General features: G+C 38.2%; 1 protein-coding gene across 1 annotated transcript in view; it reads left to right on the top strand.

The window, feature by feature from the left end:
* The window catches only part of VPS8 (VPS8 subunit of CORVET complex), a 259051-nt gene that overhangs the window by 206342 nt on the left and 29738 nt on the right, over nt 1-22971 (top strand). Inside the window, exon 45 of the mRNA XM_077754439.1 lies at nt 12862-12915. Coding sequence (XP_077610565.1) covers nt 12862-12915 — 54 coding nt within the window. The remainder of the gene's footprint in view (nt 1-12861; nt 12916-22971) is intronic.

Genomic DNA, 22971 nt, shown 5'->3' with positions numbered 1-22971 from the left:
GCTTCCACTGAGGTCATGATCTCACAGTTTGTGGGTTCGAGCCCCGCGTCGGGCTCTGTGCTGACAGCTAGCTCAGAGCCTGGAGCCTGCTTTGGATTCTGTATCTCCCTCTCTCCCTGACCCACCCCTGCTCAGACTGCCTCTCTCTCTCTCTGTCTTTCTCTCTCAGAAATAAATACATTAAAAAAATTTTTTTAGTAAAAAAATAAACTTCAGATCAGATTGCTTCTCTTAGTCAGAAATCAATTTATTAACAAAAATCACAAAAGTTCAGCATTTTTTAAAATTTTATTTATTTTTGAGAGAGAGACAGCACGCAAGCAGGGGAGGGGCAGAGAGAGGGAGACACAGAATCCGAAGCAGGCACCAGGCTCTGAGCTGTCAACACAAAGCCCGACGCAGGGCTCGAACTCAAGAGCTGTAAGATCATGACCTGAGCCGAAGTTGGATACCCAACCGACTGAGCCACCCAGGTGCCCCAAAAGGTCAGCATTATTAAGGCCATAGCTTAATATATCATCCGTATCCCCAGATCTAGCGTCTGCACACCTGGATTTAAAGTGTCTCTTTGAAGCTGCATTGCCTGAGGCATTTCCAGAAGGAATCCTGTTAAATGAAAAATAAGACCTTTCATGAGTGATGCTGAACCATTTCTGTTGCCACTTCAAACACTCTCTAACTCTTAATCTCGAGAGAACAGCTTTCACAGATAAATTGTCCAGCATCACATCTCGTTCTTGGCTTGTTTTTTAAAAATCTGCAGATTCTTTCATGAGGTCATTTTTTAAGCTTAAATACCTACTTTGCTTTGCAAATCTATTTTCTCCCTTTTCAAAAAGAGCATACCCAGAGTTAAAATTGGATAACATTTAGCAAGCTACATCACACATCTGTAGTGAATTCCAGAGTATTAATGTCATTGTACGTTAAAGCAAAGACTATCAAGTCTTATTTTTGCAGACCTGCTGAATGACCAGACTGAAAGGAAAGTCTGAACAGCCAGCAGTTTTGACCCCTGAGCTGAGGTTATGTTTTCTAAAGTTATTCTGAAAGTCAGAAGGGAAAAGGGGGGTGGGGGGGATGGGTGGGTGGCAGAGGAGGCTGCAGCATGGTCCTATTTGAATAGCTTGATGCCACAGTGATAGGAAGTGTCTTGTATGATCTGAGAACTAGACCATCAGAACTGAAGGGGCGGAGAACTTGAATCCAGTTGCTTGTCTAATACTTCTGCCTCTGCGGCATTGTCGTACACAGTCTATCTGTTGAACTACTTGCAAGAAGGATTATATTTTTCCTTGTAAACTAACAAGTTGATACTCTAATTTCAGATTAGTACACTGATAGTCTCTGTGTACCTCATATTTGCTAGAATTCACAGCTAAAAGTATGTGGACATGGAGTTTTCCTTATGAGAAGATTAGATAACATTCAATTTCTTTAGTAAATACAGGGTTATTCATAGTTCCTGTTTTATCTTGGATACATTTTATTGAGTTGCTTTTCAAGGAAAGTGTTTGAATTTCTCATATATACTGGCATAAAATTTTTTATAATAGCCTCTTTTAAATATGTGTAAGTATTGTAGTATGTAGTAATATATCTTTCATTGTTGATACTGTTGATTTATACTCCCTTAATCAATCTAAATAAGAGTTTATCAGTCTGGTTGATAGGTTCAAAGAACCAACTTTTGGTTTTGTTAACTTTCTCTCATGTTTTGTTTGATTTCAGTTGCATTGATTTCTGCTCCTTATTTCTTTCCCTCTACTTAGTTTGGTTTTACTTTGATTTTCTTTTTCTTGCTTGTTAAATTAGAAGCATAGGTCCTTTGTTTTAAACCTTTCTTATTCTCCAGTATAGTGTACAAAGCTATAAATTTCTCCCTCTAAGCACTGTTTTAGCTGCATCCTATAAATTTCTTTCAATGCTTTATTAAAGTATAATTGACATAAAATACACACATATGAATTGTACAGGTATGATATGTATATATCCTTGAATCCATCACTACAATCAAGATATTGATCCTCTCACTACTAAAAACTTATTTAGTTCTTCCATTCTGTTCCCCAGAAGGCATCAATTGGCTTTTTGTTACAGTAGATTGATTTGCATTTTCTAGAATTTTAGATAAATGGAACCATCAAGTAAGTACACTTTTTTTGTTTTTTAAAATTAGCATATTATTTAAGATTCATCCATATTTTTGTAAGAATTCATTTCTTCTTGCTGCTGAATAGTGGTTTGTTTTAAGGATATAACATTATTTGTTCATGATTTCACCTGTTGATAGACATTTGCATTTGTCCAGTTTCTGGCTGTTAAAGATAAAGGTCTTTTGAAAATTTGTGTACAAGTCTTTGTGTGGACATATATTTTCATTTTTCTTGGGTAAATACCTTTGGAATGGAATGGCTAACCCATATGGCCAATGTCTGTTTATCATCTTAAGAAGCTACTGAACTGCTTTCCAAAGTGGTTGTACCATTTTACTCTCCTACCAGCATTACACGAGGGTTCCAGTTCTCCCTCATCCTTGGTATAGTCAGTCTTTTTAGTTTCAGCTACTCTGGTGTGTATTGATATCTCATTGTATTTTTAGTTTGCATTTTGTGAATGACTAATGATGTTGTGCATCTTTTTGTGTGCTTATTGGCTATCTGTATATCTTTAGAGAAATGCCCAAGTGCCTTGCTCATTTTTGATCCAGTAGTTTGGTTTTTTGGTTACCTAGTTTTAAGCATCTGTGTATATTCAAGATATTAATCCCTTTTTCTGGATATTTGTCCTGTGTCATTTGCAAATATTTTCTTCCATTCAATGACTTGCCTATTGAAAATGGTAGAGAAGTAGGGATCTCCGTGCATTTCGCCTGCACCNCAGCACAGAGCCCGACGCGGGGCTCGAACCCACGAACCGCGAGATCATGACCCAAGCGAAAGTAGGACGTTTAACCGACTAAGCCACCCAGGCGCCCCCTAGACAAACATTTTAAACCTCCACCACTACCTTTTTATCTCTCTCTCTGGAGTAATCAGACTATATAGTTTCTCTGAGTAACATCTTTGTTTCTTTCTCCTCACCTCTAAACATATTCTACGATTTGTCCCTCTGAATCAAGCCTCTTAGTCTCTCTGCCTCGTCACTTCATTTCTAATTTTGCTTCTTCTCTGCTCTGTCATTTCTCTCTTTGTATATGCCATTCCATCAGCACTGCAGACACCTGGCTCTTTATTTGTAGCTGGGAATTCTGGTTTTATGCCTTTAGGCTGTCCTTTGCCTTTTGGGATTTTTTTTCTTTTCTTTTTCATTTTTTATTAATTTTAATTTTTATTATTTGTCTTCCCTCCTTCTTTTTCATTTTTGTTTTTTTGTTGTTGTTGTTGGGTTTTTTGTTTGTTTGTTTGTTTGTCCTTTTTCCCTTTCGGTTTGCGTATTTGTTGGTTTTGTCTGTGCGTTACGTGTACCTTTGTTCCCAGTGTGTTTGCCTGGTTTCTTCTCCAGGGCTACCTCAAGAAATAAGCCAAAGTACACATGGTGGAGAGTCCCAAATACCACTACGATAGGGAAAGAAAATAACCAAAGTCTCAACAAGAGAAACCAAGAGACAGCCTTCAGAGAACACTGCCAGAACAGACTGGACCTGGACATTGAAAGAGTCCTCTGTAATACAGCAGAACTCGCAGGTACAAAGTGCATAACAAGCTTTTAAAATTAACAAGATATAGAAAGCTAACCAAAANGTTTTTTGTTTGTTTGTTTGTTTGTCCTTTTTCCCTTTCGGTTTGCGTATTTGTTGGTTTTGTCTGTGCGTTACGTGTACCTTTGTTCCCAGTGTGTTTGCCTGGTTTCTTCTCCAGGGCTACCTCAAGAAATAAGCCAAAGTACACATGGTGGAGAGTCCCAAATACCACTACGATAGGGAAAGAAAATAACCAAAGTCTCAACAAGAGAAACCAAGAGACAGCCTTCAGAGAACACTGCCAGAACAGACTGGACCTGGACATTGAAAGAGTCCTCTGTAATACAGCAGAACTCGCAGGTACAAAGTGCATAACAAGCTTTTAAAATTAACAAGATATAGAAAGCTAACCAAAATGATGAAATGGAAGAACTCTCCTCCAAAGAAATTCCAGGAAGAAATGACAGCCAAAGAACCGCTCAAAACAGATATAAGCAACATAACTGAACAAGAATTTAGAACAATAGTCATAAAATTAATCGCTGGGTTTGAAAAAAGTATGGAAGGCATCAGAGAAACTATTGCTGCAAACACTATGGAGCTTAAAAATAGTTGTGATGAATTAAAAAATGCTGTAAATGAGATGCATAATAAAATGGAGGTATCCAATGCACTGATTGATGAGGCAGAGAGGAAAATAGGTGAATTAGAAGACATAATTATAGAAAAAGAGGAAGCCTGGAAAGAAAGATAAACAGATCTAGGAACATGAAAGGAAAGCTGGAGAGCTAAGTGANATATAAGCAACATAACTGAACAAGAATTTAGAACAATAGTCATAAAATTAATCGCTGGGTTTGAAAAAAGTATGGAAGGCATCAGAGAAACTATTGCTGCAAACACTATGGAGCTTAAAAATAGTTGTGATGAATTAAAAAATGCTGTAAATGAGATGCATAATAAAATGGAGGTATCCAACGCACTGATTGATGAGGCAGAGAGGAAAATAGGTGAATTAGAAGACATAATTATAGAAAAAGAGGAAGCCTGGAAAGAAAGATAAACAGATCTAGGAACATGAAAGGAAAGCTGGAGAGCTAAGTGATACAATAAAACGCAACAATATCCGTATCATAGGAATCCCAGAAGAGGAAGAGAGAGGGAAAGGTACTGAAGGTGTCCTTGAACAAATTATAGCAGAGAACTTCCCCAATCTGGGGAAGGAAACAGACATTGAAATCCAAGAGGCACAAAGAACTCCCCTCAGACAAAAGTTGAATTGATCTTCTGCATGACATATCATAGTGAAACTGGCAAAATATAAGGACAAAGAGAGAATTCTGAGAGCAGATAGGGAGAAAAGGGACCTAACATACAAAGGGAAACCTATCAGAGTGGTGACAGACGTATCTACTGACACTTGGCAGGCCAGAAAGGAATGGCAGGAGATCTTCCATGTGATGAACACAAAAAATATGTAGCCAAGAATCCTCTATCCAGCAAGCCTGTCATTCAAAACAGAAAGAGACATAAAAGTTTTTCCAAATGAACAAAAATTGAAAGAATCACTAAACCAGCCCTATAAGAAATCCTGAGGGGGACTCTCTGAGGGAAATGTTGCAAGGAACGCAAGATACCAGACACATCACCACAAACATGAATCCCACAAAGGACACGATGACTCTAAACCCGTATATTTCAATAATATCACTGAATGTAAATGGGCTGAATACTCCAATCAAAAGACAAGGATAACAGAATGGATAAAAAACAAAATCCATCTGTTTGCTGTCTACAAGAACCTCATTTGAGACCTGAGGACATCGTCAGATTGAAAGTAAGGGGATGGAGAAATATCTATCATGCTACTGGAAGTCAAAAGAAAGCTGGAGTAGCTATACTTGTATCAGACAAACTGGACTTTAAGTAAAGGCAGTAACAAGGGATGAAGAAGGGCATTATGTAATAAATACAGGATCTATCCATCAGGAAGAGCTAACAATTATAAATGTCAATGCACCAAATATGAGAGCACCTAAATACATAAAACAATCACAAACAGAAACAATCTTATGGATAAGAATGTGCTAATAGCAGTGACTTTAATACTCCACTTACAGCAATGGATAGATCAATGAGACAGAACATCCCTAAAGACAATGGACTTGAATGACACATTGGACCAGATGGATCTGACAGATATATTTAGAACTCTACATCCTGAGGCCATGGAATTCACTTTCTTCTCAAGTGCGCATGGCACATTCTCCAAGATAGATCACATACTGGGACGTAAAGCAGCCCTCAATAAATATAAAAAAATTGAGATGATACCATGCACACTTTCAGATCACAAAGCTATGAAACTTGAAATCAATCACAGGAAGAAGTCTGGAAGACCTCCAAAAACATGGAGGCTAAAGAATACCCTATTAGAGAATGAACAGGCCAATCAGGAAATTAGAGAAGAGCTTTAAAAATATGTGGGAACAAATGAAAATGAAAGAACAATAATACAAATTCTATGGGATGCGGCAAAGGCAGTCCTAAGAGGAAAGTACATAGCACTCCAGGCCTATTGCAAGAAATTAGAAAAAGCTCAAGTACAAAATCTAACAGCACACCTAAAGGAACTAGAAGGAGAGCAACAGGAGCACCCCTAACCCAGTAGGAGAAGAGAAATAATAAAAATCAGGGCAGAAATAAACAATACCGAAACCAAAAAAAAAACAAAAAACAAACAAAAAAAAAACCAACAACAGTTGAGCAGATCAACAAAACCAAGAGTTGCTTTTTTGAAAAAAAAAGCAAAATTGAAAAACCTCTAGCCAGCTTTCTGAATAAGAACAGAGAGAGCACTCAAATAGACGAACTCATGAATGAAAAAGGACGTATTACAACCAACCCCTCAGAAATTAAAGCAATTATCAAGGAATACTATGAAAAATTATATGCCAACAAACTGGACAACTTAGAAGAAATGGACAAATTCCTAAACACACACTCACTACCAAAATTCACATGGGAAGAGATAGAAAATCTGAACAGGCCCATAACTCGTGAGGAAATCGAATCAGTTATCAAAAATCTCCCGACTAATAAGAGCCCTGGGCCAGATGGCTTCCCTGGGGGAATTCTACCAGACATTTAACACAGAATTAATACCCTTTCTTCTCAAGATATTACAAAAAATAGAAATCGAAGGAAAACTGCTGGACTCATTCTACGAAGCCAGCATCACTTTGATTCCCAAGCCAGACAGAGACCCAGCAAAAAAAGAGAACTACAGGCTAATATCCTTGATGAGTACAGATGCAAAAATCTTCAACAAGATACTTACTAATCAAATTCAAGGGCACGTAAACAGAATTATCCACCATGATCAAATGGGATTCATTCTTGGGCTACAGGGCTGGTTCAGTATTCGCAAATCAATCAGTATGATACATCACATTAACAAAAGAAAAGATAAAAACCATATGATCCTGTCGATAGATGCAGAAAAAGCATTTGACAAGATAGAGCATCCCTTCTTAATAAAGACCCTCGAGAGAGTCGGGATAGAAGGAATTTACTTAAACATCATAAAAGCCATCTATGAGAAGCCCTCAGCTAACATCATCCTCAATGGGGAAAAACTGAGAGCTTTCCCCCTGAGATCAGGAACACGACAGGGATGTCCACTCTCACCACTGTTGTTTAACATAGTGCTGGAAGTCCTAGCATCAGCCATCAGACAACAAAAGGAAATCAAAGGCATCAGAATTGGCAAAGAAGAAGTCAAACTTTCACTTTTTGCAGACAACATGATACTCTATATAGTAAACCCTACAGACTCCACCAGAAGCCTACTAGAACTGATCCAAGAATTCAGCCAAGTTGCAGGGTACAAAATCAACGTACAGAAATCGGTTGCATTTTTATACACCAACAATGAAGCAACAGAAAGAGAAATCAAGAAACTGATCCCATTCACAATTGCACAAAAAACCATAAAATACCTCGGAATAAACCTAACCAAGGATACAAGAGATCTGTATGATGAAAACTATAGAAAACTTATGAAGGAAATTGAAGAAGACACAAAGAAATGGAAAAACATTCCATGCTCATGGATAGGAAGAATAAATATAGTTAAGATGTCATTACTACCTAAAGCACTCTACACATTCAATGCAATCCCAATCAAAATTGCACCAGCATACTTCTCAAAACTAGAACAAACTATCCTCAAATTTGTATGGAACCACAAAAGACCTCGAATAGCCAAAGTAATATTGAAGAAGGAAACCAAAACGAGAGGCATCACCATCCAAGACTTTAGCCTCTACTCCAAAGCTGTCATCATCAAGACAGTATGGTACTGGCACAAAAACAGACACAGAGACCAAGGGAATAGAATAGAGAACTCAGAATTGGACTCACAAATGTACGGCCCACTAATCTTTGACAAAGCGGGAAAGAGTATCCAATGGAAAAAAGACAGCCTCTTTAACAGATGGTGCTGGGAGAACTGGACAGCAACATGCAGAAGAATCATGTTCTCACACCATAGATCATTTTCTCACACCATACACAAAAATAAACTCAAAATGGATAAAGGACCTGAATGTGAGACAGGAAACCTTCAAAACCCAGAAGTGAAAGCAAGAAAAAACCTCCTTGACCTCAACCGCAGCGACTTCTTACATTCGCAAAGGTAAGGGAATCAAGAGCAAAAATGAACCACTGGGACCTCATAAAGATAAAAAGCTTCTGCACAGCAAAGGAAACAATCAGCAAAACTATAGGCAACTGACGGAATGGGAAAAGATAGTTGCAAATGACATATTGGATAAAGGGCTAGTGTCAAAAATCTATAAGGAACTCACCAAACTCCACATCCAAGAAACAAATAATCCAGGGAAGTAATGGGCAGAAGACATGAACAGACACTTCTCCAAAGAGGACATCCAGATGGCCAACAGACACATGAAACGATTCGGCTCAGCGTACCTCTTTTTCAGGGAAATACAAATCAAAACCACATTGAGATACCACCACATGCTGGTCAGAGTGGCTAAAATGAATCAGGAGACTCTAGATGCTGACGAGGATGTGGAGAAACGGGCACCCTCCTACACTGTTGGTGGGAATGTAAACTGGTGCAGATCCTCTGGAAAACAATATGGTGGTTTCTCAAAAAATTAACAATAGAACTACCCTATGACACAGGCGTAGCACTGCTAGGAATTTACCCAAGGGATACAGGAGTGCTGATGCATAGGGGCACATATACCACAATGTTCATAACAGCACAATCAACAATAGCCAAAACATGGAAAGAGCCTAAGTGTCCATCAACAGACGAATGGATCAAGAAGATGTGGTTTACCTATACAATGAAATACTACATGGCAGTGAGAAAGAATGTAATCTGGCTATGTGTAGCAACATGGATGGAACTAGAAGGTGTTAAGCTGGGCGAAATAAGTCAGGCAGGAAAGGACAGATACCATATGTTTGCACATATAGGTAGATTAGGAGCAAGTTAATGGATGACGAAGCAGGAGAAGAAGGGGAAAAACACTTGGGGAGAGGGAGGGAGGCAAACCACGAGAGACTCTTGAATGCTGAGAACAAACTGAGGGCTGTGAGGGGTGGGGGAGAGGGGAACTAGGGTGATGGGCATGGGAGAGGGCACTTGTGGGGATGAGCACTGGGTGTTATATGTAAACCAACTTGACAATAAACTATTTAAGAAAAAAAATTCACTGTTAGTGACTGCCTTTTTACTCTATAAGTGTCCTTTGGCATGCAAAAATTTTTTAATTTTGAAGCAGTTGTCTACTTTTTGTTAATTGTTGCTTATGCCTTTGGTGAAATCATTGCTAAATCCAGTGTTATGAACCTTTTCTCTGTTTCTTTTAAGAGTTTCATAGTTTCAGCTTTTGCAATTAAGTCTTTTTAATCCACTTTGAGTTTTTATTTATGGTGTGAGGTAAGAGTCTATCTTGATTCTCTTGCATATGGATATCTTGTTTTCCAGCACCTCTTATTGAAAAGACGGTTCTTTCCCCTACTGAATGGTCTCGGTAGCCTTGTCAAAAATCGTTTGACCTTATATGTGAAGATTTATTTCTGGTCTCTCTGTTTTATTGGTCTGTATGTCTTTAGCCCAGTAGCACAGTTTTGATTACTGTAGCTTTGTAGAAATTTAGAAATTAGGAAGTATGAGATCCCCAACTTTGGTTTTTTTCAAGATTGTTTTGACTATTTAGAGTCTCATGAGGCTCCATTATAAATCTTAGGATGGATTTTTCTCTTTCTGTTATAATGTGGTAGGGTCGCCTCCCTACGTAAAGAAAAAAAAAAAACCCTCGAAGCAACCTGACTATGTGCATACATGACAACATCCCTCACGACCTTGTAATGTGAGACCACTTAGTCAGACTGAATGTGTGTTACCATACATGGGAGACAAAGAAGTAAAAAATGTATAAACCAGGGCTCAGTTCTTTGGTACAAACCCAACTAAGCACTGATGGCATGAATAAAGTTGCTTCCTGGAAAGAAGAGCCTCAGTGTCATGACTCTGTGCAAGAATCCTACTACGGTAATGCCACTAAGATTTTGATAAGCATTGTCTTGAATTTACAGATTATTTTGGGTATTATGGACATCTTAACAATTCAGTCTTCCAGTCCATGAATACAGGATGTTTTTCTTTTTATCTTTGTCTCCTTTAATTTTTTTCAGCAACAGTTTATAGTTTTCAGTGTACAAGTCTTTTGCCTCCTTGGCTGATTCCTAAGTTTTTGGTTTTTTTTTTTTTTGATGCTATGGTAAATGAAATTATTTTCCTAAGTTCCTTTTCAAATTGTTCATTGTTAGTGTAAGAAACACATTGGTTTTTATGCATTGATTTTGTATCCTTTATTTGTTTATTTTGTTATCTTTGTGGAGTCTGTAGAATTTTCTACATAAAATACATCATCTGCAAATAGAGATAGTTTTACTTTTCCCCTTTCCAGTTTTAATGGCCCTTATTTCTTTTTCTTGCCGGATTGTTCTAGCTAGAATTTCCAATGCTATATTCAGTAGAAGTGGTGAAAGCAGGCATTCTTTCTAATTTTGGAGGAAAAGCTTTTGATCTTTCATCATTGAGTGTGATGTTAGCTGTGTTGTTTTTTATACATGGTCTTTATTATGTTAAGCTAGTTTCCTTCGAATCCTAGTTTATTGCGTGCTTTATCATGAAAAGGCAAAGAATTTTTCTGCATCGATTGAGATGATCATATAGTTTTTCTTCCCCTTAATTCTGTTAATGTGGCGTATCACATTTATTAATTTGTATATGTTAAAGCATCTTTGCAGCTCAGGGATATATCCCACTTGATCATGGTATATGATCCTTTTAATGTACTGCTGAATTCAGTTTGCCAGTATTTTGTTGAGGATATTCCATCTTTGTTCATCAGGGATATTGATCTGTAATTTTCTTGTAGTGTCCTTTTCTGGGTATATCAGCATATCAGGGTAATGCTGACCTCCTAAAATGAGGTTGGAAGTGTTCCCTTCTCTTTAATTTTTTGGGAGAGTTTTAGAAGGATTGGTATTAATTCTTTGAATGTTTGGTAGAATTCACCATTGAAGTTATCTGGGCCTGGCTTTTCTTTGTTGGGAGGTTTTTATTACTGATTCAGTATTCAGATATTCTGTTTCCTCATGATTCTTTCTTGGTAGGTTGGGTGTTTCTAGGATCTAATTTCCTTTTGATTTCTTCTTTGACCCATTGGTTGTTTGGTAATAGTTCCTAAAATTTGGGATTTTTTAAAGAGGTCTTTCTGTTACATACGCTAAATTACTTCCATGATAAATTGTTATCAGAGAAACTCTTTAGTATCACTTGGCTCTGTTTAAGTTTATTGAGAATTGTTTTATTGATATAAAATAGTTTATGTGGATAAGTGGTCCGTGTGCACTTTAAAAGAATGTATATTCTGCTTTTGCTGGGTGGAGTGTTCTGTTAATGTCCATCTGACATTAACATCTAGTTAGTTGATTGTGTCATGTAAATCTTCTAAATCCTTTCTAATTATCTGCCATTTGTTCTCTAATAATATTGAGAGCGAATGGTATGGAAATCTGTAACTATAAAATCTTTTTCTCCTTTCAATTCTATCAATTTTTATGTATTTTTAAGCTATTAGATGCATGGACATTTAAGAGTGTTATGTCCTCCGATGAATTGGACTGCTTTATTATTGGGAAATGATCTTCTTTATCCATGGTAATAATCTTTGCTCTGAAATCTAGTGCTATCTTTGCAGCCCTTTTGCTTGTAACCTATTTGTGCCTTTATATTTAAAATAGGGGTTTTGCAGGCAACATATAGTTGAGTCGTGCTCATTTTTCTAATCTGACAATCTCTTTCAACCCTCAAATTTTTCAAGATATCCCTGTACCGTCAGTCTTCTCTTCTTTGAGCTAAATATCCTTTTATTATGGTTTGGCTGAAACTTCTAAATCTCTCACTATTTTATCAACCTCTTCTGTGCATGTTGTGCTTAGCAGGGGGTATTACATCACAAAGAATACTTTGATGTAATTTTTGGCCTCTGCGATAAATGCTGACTGTTGCATAGTGTGTCACTTGGTTAACATTGTCAACAAAGATCTGTATCTGTTTGGTTCCCCACTATTTGGTTAAAACCAGTCCAGACCATCTGTTCTATTTTCTTACCCTAATCATCTTTTTATCTTGGCTAACTACTGACTTTTCATCTCTGGAAAAGTTCCAAAGGGGCTTAAAAAATCTCTTCATTGTTTCTCTGAGAAGATCTATTTTATCTCAGTTATACCAATTGTGGTTCACTTGTTTTGAGTGTGGGTCAAATAAAACTAGATTATAACCAAAAGTGTATTAAAATATTTGTCTTTTGGGGTGCGTGGGTGGCTCAGTCAGTTAATCGTCCAACTTCAGCTCAGGTCATGATCTCATGAATTCAAGCCCCACATCAGGCTCTGCACTGACAGCTCAGAGTCTGGAGCCTGCTTCGGATGCTGTGTCTCCCTCTCTCACTGCCCTTCCCCCCCACCCCATTTTTTGTCTGTCTCTCTGTCTCTCTCTCAAAAATCAATAAACATTAAAACTTTTTTCAATAAAATAAAAATAAAATGTTTGGCTTTTTTTCCAGGTAAAAATATCTCCTCCTTGTCATCCATCCAAAGGGGATCCTGCTGTTAAGAAGGTAAGTGAGGGGTTTCTTTATTATTACTAAGTTTTTATTTTATTTCCAGTATAATTAACATACAGTGTTATATTAGTTTTGAGGGTACAATATAATGATTCAACAATTCCATACACCACCCAGTGCTCATCACAAGTGCCCTCCTTAATCATCATCACCCATTTCACCCATCGTGCCCCACCCACCTCCCCTCTGGTAACCATCAGTTTGTTTTCTATAGTTAAGAGTCTTTCTTGGTCTCTCTTTTTTCCCTTTGCTCATTTGTAGACGATAAGTGAATTTTAAAGGCACAAATCCACCTTCCTCCTTATATGTGTTTATTCTCCTCTGCTGAACAGTTTTCTTAAAATGACACTGATTTTTAATCATCTTAATACTGTCAAAGGTTTTTTCTGATTGAATACCTCAGTGACATTTCACTAGAATTCCTTGGCTCTTCCAGAGAAGCCAAGTGGGGGTTTGAGCCTAGCATCAGTCTTCTGGCAACTAAGAACTTTCATCATTCTAGAATTCCCATTCGCTTTACCAGACAAATATTCTGATCAGTGAATGGTAGCACATGAAAGATATTCTAAGAAGGATGGTTTAAGATATTCTTTCCTTACTAAAGTGTTTTTCCTCCAGATAGCTATGCCTATAGAAAACTGGTCTGAGATGTTAACATTTCAGCACATACTACATAAGAAGGTGCTCAATAAATATTTGTGGTATTTATGTATGCCACTTCAATCCCTGACTGTAAAATTTGTAGCACAGATAGGGTGTGAGTCTTTCAGTTGAGCAATTCTCAGATGATGTCAAGAGAACCACTAAAATCCTTTTCTGTATACAGCTCAAGCGTGCAGTTGAAATGTGGTAAACAAGCTGATGTTTTTACTGTTTTCTTTTACCACTTTTATTTTTCTGACAGTTGAAGTGTCCCTGGATATAGGTTTTCTTTCCTTGCCCTTTTTTATAATTTCAGCCAGCATCCATGTCAGTGAAGAATTGTAGAACAAAAATAACAACTTTCTGGCTCTGTTAACTAACAGCAGGTTCTAGCTTCAAAGCAGTGTGCCAGAAATGGATCCCTCTTCTCTGCCTGCAAAATCCCCTGAGATGGTTTGAAAAGAAAAAAAGAATAAAAAGAAAATATGCTATCTGAAAAATCCTGTCACATGCCGCCCAGGAAAACCTCTTCTGTGTTTTGTCAGGGCGGGTGACATTGAGGCTTTGGTTGTTGCTGCCTGGACCCGCCACACTGTCACCTGAGGAGTGGAGAGGGCTTGAATTGCTCTGTCTCGTTCAGTAAACAGAAGAGGAAATTGGAATCCAGAGGGAGATTCTTTCCACCTGAGTTTTCAGGTGTTAGCTGTGGAACACACTTCTAAAGTAGAGGTTAAAAATATGCTTTAGATTCAACCAGATTTGGGTTCAAATATTGACTCTTCCCCTTAATTATCTGAGTAACTTTCTTAGTCTCTCTGCTTCCTTTGCCGTAAATGATTGGCGGTACCTCTCAGAAGGATCTGAAGATTAAATGAGGTACTATTTAAGTGCCTAACCTGGTAAATTATCGACATACAGTAAGGACTCAGCTGTTACTAAAACTAGTGTTAAAACACAAGTCCCTCAATCCTAGCTAGATGTCCTGTCACTCTGTTTTGCTACTTTGTATTATTGTCCATTCAGCAGGTATTTCTTTATGTAGATATTGAGTTAATAAATACACAAGGGACTACAGAGATGAAAAATACCGTCTTTACATTTAGTGGGGAAGGTAGACATTACCATACAATTTGCACATGCCACGGAAGGTGTACCGGATACAAAGAGCATAGAGCAGAGGCTGGTTTGGGATGACTAAGTGGATTTAGTACAACTCTCATGTTCTTTATGTAAAAAGCCCAATGAAAGAGTTTGAGAAGTACTTAGCTGCTCCCCTAAAGCTTTGTTACTAGATTATAATGAAAGCAAATTCTTTCTTAATCCATACTTAAAAATGTTTATTAAATACTCATTTAGGGACGCCTGGGTGGCTCAGTCAGTTGAGCATTTGACTTCGGCTCAGGTCATGATCTCATGGTTTGTGGATTTGAGCCCCGCATTGGGCTCTGTGCTGACAGTTAGCTCAGAGCCTGGAGCCTGCTTTGAATTCTGTGTCTCCCTCCCTCTCTGACCCTCCCCTGATCATGCTGCCCCTCTCTCTCTCTCTCATAAATAAAAACATTAAAAAATACATATATATAAATACTCATTTAGAAATCGGTTCATGTAACCTATTTTTAAAACTTGGTAATGTCCTAGCTATCTGTCTAACCACTGTCAGAGGTGTAGCAATGTTACAGAAGTAGGATTCTCATACTCTTGTAATCAGCATCAGACAGAAACTTCCAAAGCCTAGATAGAATGACTGGCCCCAGGTGGCATTCCTAAGTGATCAGGTACAGATTTACTCTCCATTCAAGAATTGGGACTATTTCTAAAACATTTAATCAGTGTTTGTGTGTGTGTGTGTGTGTGTGTGTGTGTGTGTGTGTGTATGTGTGTGTGTATTGAATACTTTTTATTTTAGCAATGAGATCCCTTCTCTCATATTATCATTCTGATTACTAAGACATTAATCTTGCCAAAAGAAAAGTTTCTGGGTTTGTTGGGTTTTTTTTTTTTTTTTTTTTTTTTTTCTTTTGAGGTAATGAGCAAAATCTTAGGTGTTGGTCAATAATGAACAGCTAAAGGACTTTTAATAGGACCTTTTGAGAATTCATGTTAGCTAGCAGTCTCTGAGGTACAGAATCTCGGTTGGGGTCACTGACTGTCCCTAAGTTGAAGCCTAAACAAAATAGCACATACTTAATATCACACTGTTTATGATGTCTGAAATAATGTTAAAATACGTATCAAAACAGTTGCCTCTCCCAGACTAAGTGGTCAGGGAAGGCTTCCCAAAGAAGAGAAAGCTTGATCTAGCCTTGAAACACAAGGGAAGAGGTATTTCGGGTAGACATGGGAGAGTACAGGGCACCTCAGAAATGGTTCTGTATGCCTTAAATATGGGAGTGTGCAGGTGCCTGGTGAAATAAGTGGGAGTCCAGATCACAGAGAGGCCTACTTTGTGAAGTTTGCTTTTTATTTTGAGGATAAAGGTTTCTGTCAAAGGTGAGATTAAAGGCAGAAAAATCAGTCAAAGGATAGACAGTGTCCAGGCAAGAAAAAAGGTCCTAAATCTGTGCTGTATTAATGGAATGAGGAGATGAAATAGATTTAAGTCTTGGCTATTTTTCCCCCAAAACTCTTTCTGACACCTTAAGTGTGAGTTAGATGTCCTTCCTTTGTTGAGCAGTCTCTCATAGCACCTGCACTAGTCCCCACCTACTAACATGTTTATCTGGCTATGTTGAAGTTGCCTCCTTATTTATATGTACCCCCCCCCCCCATTGGAGACTGCCTCATGAGGGCAGGAACTGCGTCCATCTTGTTTGCTGTTGTATCCCTAAGTGTGGTGAAACAGAATAGTCAATCAGTAGTTGTTGAGTGTATGAGAGTTACATGAAAGAGATTCCATAGGACTTCATAGTTGTTTATGGGAAGTGAGGGGAAAAGAAGTTTCTGGGCCTGAATACATAGAGAAAGAATAAATGAAACATTATTGATATGCCACGCTTATATTCCCAGCCTGGTCAGTCCCTGACTGAGCTGTATCAGCACCATTTGAGTGAGCACACTGAAAAACTGAACACCTAATTGGCACTTCCCTAGGGGTGTATGTAGTTTTGTTTGTGTGTACATCTACACGTATATTCTGGTTATCATCCTGGAGTTCTGTTGTCAAAGTTGCATTGACAGATGGAGGCACCAGCAGTGTCTGTGAACAGTTGACTGCCAAAAGTGACATGTGTAAGAAACACAAAGGAGCAGTAATGTTCTTGATTTGAGCCAGAGAGCCTCTGTTGACCAATAACTGAAGAAAGTGTTTGGTGACTGATGTCAATTTTGGCTTTGTCAAGAGCTGGGTTCAGGTGCTGAGGAAATAGAGGCATGTTCTGTAGGGTTGTGACGAACTTGCTGAGTAGGTATCTCATGTAGGAGTCACTCTTCCACTCCGCTGCCACATGTCAGAATCTGCAAATTCCATGAGTATATGTACATAACGTCTTTTTTGCAACATGAGCATTTTGCATTTTAGATATTCTTTTAGAAAGCTTTTTTAGAGATACTTTGTGTGTGTGTGTATCATATAAGATTTGTGTATAATATCTATCTTATGTATATCAAATTTTTTCTTAAGGAGCTCTTGATAACCTCAGTAAAGTTGGATACACATTCTTCCCTAGGGATTTTTCAGTGTTTGCTCATGGATGGCCAGAAATTTAAAAATCAGGTAGCATTTTCCTAAGATAAAAATTACTGTAAGAGTCCCTTGCAGTTAACTCACTAGAACAGATTAAAATTGGAGGTGTTGAGAATGTTTGAAGTGATAAATGAGTTCAGAGACTTAGTTGAAGGCAGCATCAAAAACCACTCAGCTTTGATGCATCTTTTCTTGACTATTAAAGAAACACCAACTAGGAATTTGTGTAGCAGGGTTGGGATTATTACACACATAATAACCACAGAAAGCAATTTTGTCTTACATCTTGATCACAAAAGCATAGTTATATTCCCTGAGCCATCCCCTGTTTGAGATGAGCTTTCTCTGCTGGTGTGTTTGCAGAAGTCTGAGGGACCAGGAGCTCTCGCTGAAGAGTATCCTCAGGCTACTAGAACCCACTGGAAGAGTTCACAATTGATGGTCTCTCCAGAGTGACTTCCTCCAGTTAGGAACAAGGTACTGGGAGTAGCAGAGAGGAAAGCCTTTCTAATAGGCCTGGGTAAATTTAAATTTAGTCAACATTCATCATGCCTCAAGATGCATGGTCTTGGAAGGACAAAAATCAGTGGAATATAGTTCTTGCTGTCAACATATTTATAACTTAATAGTACTAAACTGTTGGATTTAATAGCCAAGCCTCCCAGAAATAGATTAGCAGTTTCTTAAGTATTCAAGTAAATTATAAGAAATTGGAGCAGTTTTGTTTGTTTTACAGGTGAGGTAAAAAAAATTTTTATACTCCATTCCCAGTCTTGCCACTTATGTCAGGAATGTAGACTTCTATACTCACTCATAATTTTTATTGAATAATTGGAGTGGGGAGACTGAGGGGTTATTTTTAAGGAAAAAGGCTCTCACAGAGCCACTGTTTCCGTAACAACAGGAAAAGCTGGCTGCACTGTCTCAGCTGACTGGCCCCTCATGAACAAATAGTGATAGACAGGCCTTGCTGGATGTGTGCTTCCTCTTTCCCATTTTTTTTTTTAAGTAGGACTTAATATCCAAATGTGACTTCCATGGTTCTATTGATTTATAAAAGGGGGTGCCTGCGTGGCTCAGTTGGTTAAGCATCCAACTCTTGATTTCTCCTCAGGTCACGAACTCATGGTTCATGGGTTCGAGCACCATATCAGGCTCAACGTTGACAGCACAGAGCCTACTTGGGATGTCCCTCTCCTCTCTCTCTCTCTCTCTCTCTCTCTTTTCCTCTCCTCTCCTCTCCTCTCCTCTCAAAGTAAATAAATAAGCTTTTAAAAATGCTTACAAATTTTTTAAAAAAGGAAACAGAGGACAAGATTTGGTCTTTTGTTTTTGCCTGCAGAAGGTGGAAGATCTCTACAGGCCAGGTGCCTTGTTATGCTGATGTGAAGTAGCTGAGGTGCAGGGGCCTTCACACAGCTGAAAGATTCAAAATGAAATCTAGGCATTTTGTGTAGTTCAGAGGACAGAACTAGTGCCTGTGGGTTGTAGCCATGTAGATGGAAACGTCAGCTTAGTTATGAGAATTTTCTTTTTTTTTTTTTTAATGTTTTATTTATTTCTAGGAGAGAGAGAGAGAGAGACAGCGTGAGCAGGGGAGGGTCAGAGAGAGAGGGAGTCAGCACAGAGCCCGACGCGGGGCTCGAACCCACGAACCGCGAGATCATGACCTAAGCGAAAGTCGGACGCTTAACCGACTAAGCCACCCAGGCGCCCCAGTTATGAGAATTTTCTAATAGTGGGCCAAGTTACCTTGTGAGATAGCACAGTATCTGTTAGTAGAGAGGTGACATCCTGCCATGGATGTCTGCCACTCAGAACCCCTGCAGAGCTTTTCCTGCCATGGGTGAGAAGTTGGGCTGGTTAAGTTTTAGGTCTCTTGATATGTTAGGGTTTTATGAGTCTCCAGTTATATTAAACTCAAGTGATATTTTCATCGATGTCTGCCGGGTGATTTCAGTCAGACCCTAACATCTAGCCTGAGCTAATAGAGTATATTGTCTATAAAAAAAAATAACAAAAACAAAAATTTTGACACAGGTGAGAGGAGACTTCATTCAAAAGAATCATTGCAATAAAAAGAGGGTCTTTTGCCATTAGGAGGATGTTCCTACCTTAAGATTTACAAGGGCATCAAAAAATTAGGCAGGGATGCTTGACTGGCTCAGTTGGTAGAGCATGCGACTCTTGATCTTGAGGTCATGAGTGTGAGCCCCACCCCACATTGGGCATAGAGATTACTTAAAAAAAAAAAAAATCAAGCAGAAAGGAATTTATTTCACAGGGGCCAGTAAACAGGGCTAGAAAGAACCAGATGTGGGGGAGTCGGTGGTAGAATCAGTTAACTAGAAATGTTTCCTTACAGCCAGCCAGTTCTCAGAAGGAACCATTGGGGAGTTGTAGGCTGGCTCAGGTTGAGGGTGTGTCAAAGACTTGGGGAAGCAAAAAAGCTTAACTAAAGTTTGGTCATCAGTTAACAAACATTTTGTTCCATGAATCAGGATAGACAGTTGCATTAATCTTTTAGTAGTTAAGAGAGTGGAAATTTGATGGGTCTGTATCTGGCTTTGTCATAGATGAACTTGGTAACATGGTGGATTTGGTCTCAGACTTAGGGCAAAGGAGTAAGCTCTTTCCCAGAACAGAGTATGAGGATTTCCTTAAATGCAGCTGTTTTCCGGGAACTCTGGGCTCACGTAAAGTTTAGTACAACCCTGGGCCTTCCTGCTGCTGCCATGTTCTTTCCTTATTCTTCTCCATGATTATGATCTGCACTCCATGGACTGGGCCTTTCTGAAACCTCACAAGTCGTCTTCTAGAGGGAGAGAATGTCAGCTGAAAATAGTTACAGAGAGGGACAGTGGTGATGATTTGTTTGTGGTACAGTCTAGCTGATAATTATGCGTATCTTCTGGCCTAAAAATTAAGACTAGCTGAGGATTTCAAAGGATCTCTGAGATCTTACCCAGTGTGCAAATCAACGCCTCACCCATTTCTTTTGTATTTAGTGAATATTTTCTAATGTAGCATTTGGATTTAATGATTTCTTAAATTAATGGGCTATTTTCAGAGCAATTTTAGATTTATAGAAAAATTGAGCAGAGTACAGTATTCCCACAAATTTCCCCTCCACTTCCCCCTATTATTAACATCTTGCATTCCCCGGGTACATTTATTACAATTAATGAGCTAATTGATACATTATTAGATACGTTAGTAGATACATTATTATTATTATTGAAAGTCCATAGTACATGGAATTAATACATAGTCCATATACATTAATAGATACATTATTATTAATGAAAGTCCATAGTTTATATTAGAGTTCACTACTTCTGTTGTACATTCTGTGGGTTCTGACAAAGGTAGAATGAGATGTAGCTGCCATTACAGCATCTTGCAGAATAGTTACACTACCCCAGAAATCCCATGCCCCACTGACTCATCCTTCCCTCCTATCCCTCAAACTTTCTGGCAGCTGCTAATCTTTTTACTGTCTCCATAGTATTGCCTTTTCCAGAGTGCATACAGTTGCACAGTATGTAGCCTTTGCAAATTGGTTTCTCTTACTCAGTGATATGCATTTAAGCTTCCTCCATGTCTTCTTGTGACTTGATGTTTCATATCTTTTCAGGGTTGAATAATATTCCATTGTCTGGATATACCACAGTTTGTTATTCAGCCATTCACCTGCTTAAGGACATCTTGGTTGCTTCCAGGTTTTAGCAGTTGTCAAAAAGCTACCGTAAACATCCATGTGTACAGGGGTTTGTGTGGACATAAGTGTTCAGCTCATTTGGGTAAATACGAAGTAGCAACCGCTAGGTTGTATGGTTAAGAATGTTCAGTTTTCTGAGTAGCTGCCAAACCATCTTCCAAAGCGGCTGTACTGTTTTCGCATTCCCACACAGTGAATGTGAGTTCCTGTTTCCTACATCCTCTCTAACACTTGGTGTTGTCAGTGTTTTGGATTTTAGTCATTCCTATTGGTGTGAAGTGGTATCTCATTTGAATTTGTGTTTCCCTAATGACATACGATGTTGAGTAGTTTTTCATATGCTTAGTTGCGATCTCTATATCTTCTTTGGTGAGATCTTTAAATGTTTTTGAGGGTTTTTTTTTCCTGGTTTTTGCTTTTTTGTTATAGTGGTGCTCTAGGGTTTACCCTAAACAGCGTAACTATTCTGATTCAGCTTCTGGCTGAAACTAGTTTAATTCCAGTTACATAGAGAGACTTGTGACTCCTATTTAGCTCTGTTACCTTTTCCTACATTTGTGATATTGTTATACATAATACGTCTATTAATGTTACAAAGCAAACAACACATTGTGATAATTATTGCTTTATAGTCTGTAACCATTTTCTTAACCCAGTAAAGCTTTGCCCCTACTCATCTCCTTTGTGCAGATATATTATACATCATATATATTGCATTTCTGTGTGTTACATGCCAACATTAATACAGTGCATGCAGTTGTACATTATACAGTTGCCTTATAAACTAAGTTATGAAAAGGAAAAAATACATTCATTTGCACTCTATATTAAAATTACATAATTATATTTACCAGTTCTCTTTTGGTTTTCCTTATGTGGATTTGAATTGCTTTCCACTAGTGACCCTGTGAACAGTGACTGATGAATTTACATTAGTATTTTTGATAAGGTGAGTCTGTTAGCAACAACTTCTCTCAATTTTTGTTTACTTGGGAAAGTGTTTATTTCATCTTCATATTTGAAAGATAGCTTTACTGGATATAGGATTATTGATTGGCAAGTTTTTTCTTGTAACACTTCGACTGTGCTATGCCGTTGTCTTCTGGCCTCTATTGTTTCTGCTGAGAATTTAGTTACTAATTTTACTGAGGTTCCCTTGTAAGCGACTAGTCATTTTTCTCTTGCTGCCTTGCAAGCTTTTGTCGAAGACTTTGACTTGCAGCATTTTTACTGTGAGGTATTTATGGATCTCTTTGCCCTTATTCTGCTTGGAGTTTGTTGAGCTTCCTGAATGAGTAGGTAACTCTTTTTCAATAAATTTGGGATTCTTCAACCATAATTTCTTCAAATATTTTTTTCTTTTCCACTTTCTGTCCTCTCATTTTGTTCTTCCAGTACATATTTGTTGTTCTTTGATGGTGTCCTGCATTTCTCTGTCCAGTTTCATTGCTTTCCCCCCCATTCTTTAGCTTGTATATGCTCTTTTTTTTTCTTTGAAGCTTATTTATTTATTTTGAGAGAGAGAGGGCACAAGTGGGGGAGAAACAGAGAGAGAGAGAGAAAGAAAGAATCCCAAGCAGGCTCTGCACTGTCATCTCAGAGCCCAGTACAGGGCTCGAACTCACAAACTGTGAGATCATGACCTGAGCCAAAATCAAGAGTCAGCTGCTTAACCAAATGAGCCATCTAGGTGCACCTTGCATACTCTCTGTTGATTTATCTTCAAGTTCATTAATTATTTCTTCTGCCAGTTCAGATCTACTGTTGAGCCCCTCTCCTAAATTTATTTTAGTTATTTTCAACTCCAGAATTTCCATTTGATCCTTTTTTGTAATTTATTTCTGTATTGACACTCTATTTGGTGCAACATTGCTATCAAACTTTGCTTTTAAAATCATGCTTTCCTTTGGTTCTGTAAGTATATTTATAATGGGTGGTTTATTACATTTCTAGTAACATCTCTCAGGCAGATTGTGTTGTCTGCTTCCCTCCCCCTCCCCCCCCC

This window comes from Crocuta crocuta, unplaced genomic scaffold (assembly GCF_008692635.1).
Source record: "Crocuta crocuta isolate KB4526 unplaced genomic scaffold, BGI_CrCroc_1.0 scaffold70, whole genome shotgun sequence".
Classification (NCBI taxonomy): domain Eukaryota; kingdom Metazoa; phylum Chordata; class Mammalia; order Carnivora; family Hyaenidae; genus Crocuta; species Crocuta crocuta.
This window is presented reverse-complemented; position numbering and strand designations above follow the sequence as displayed.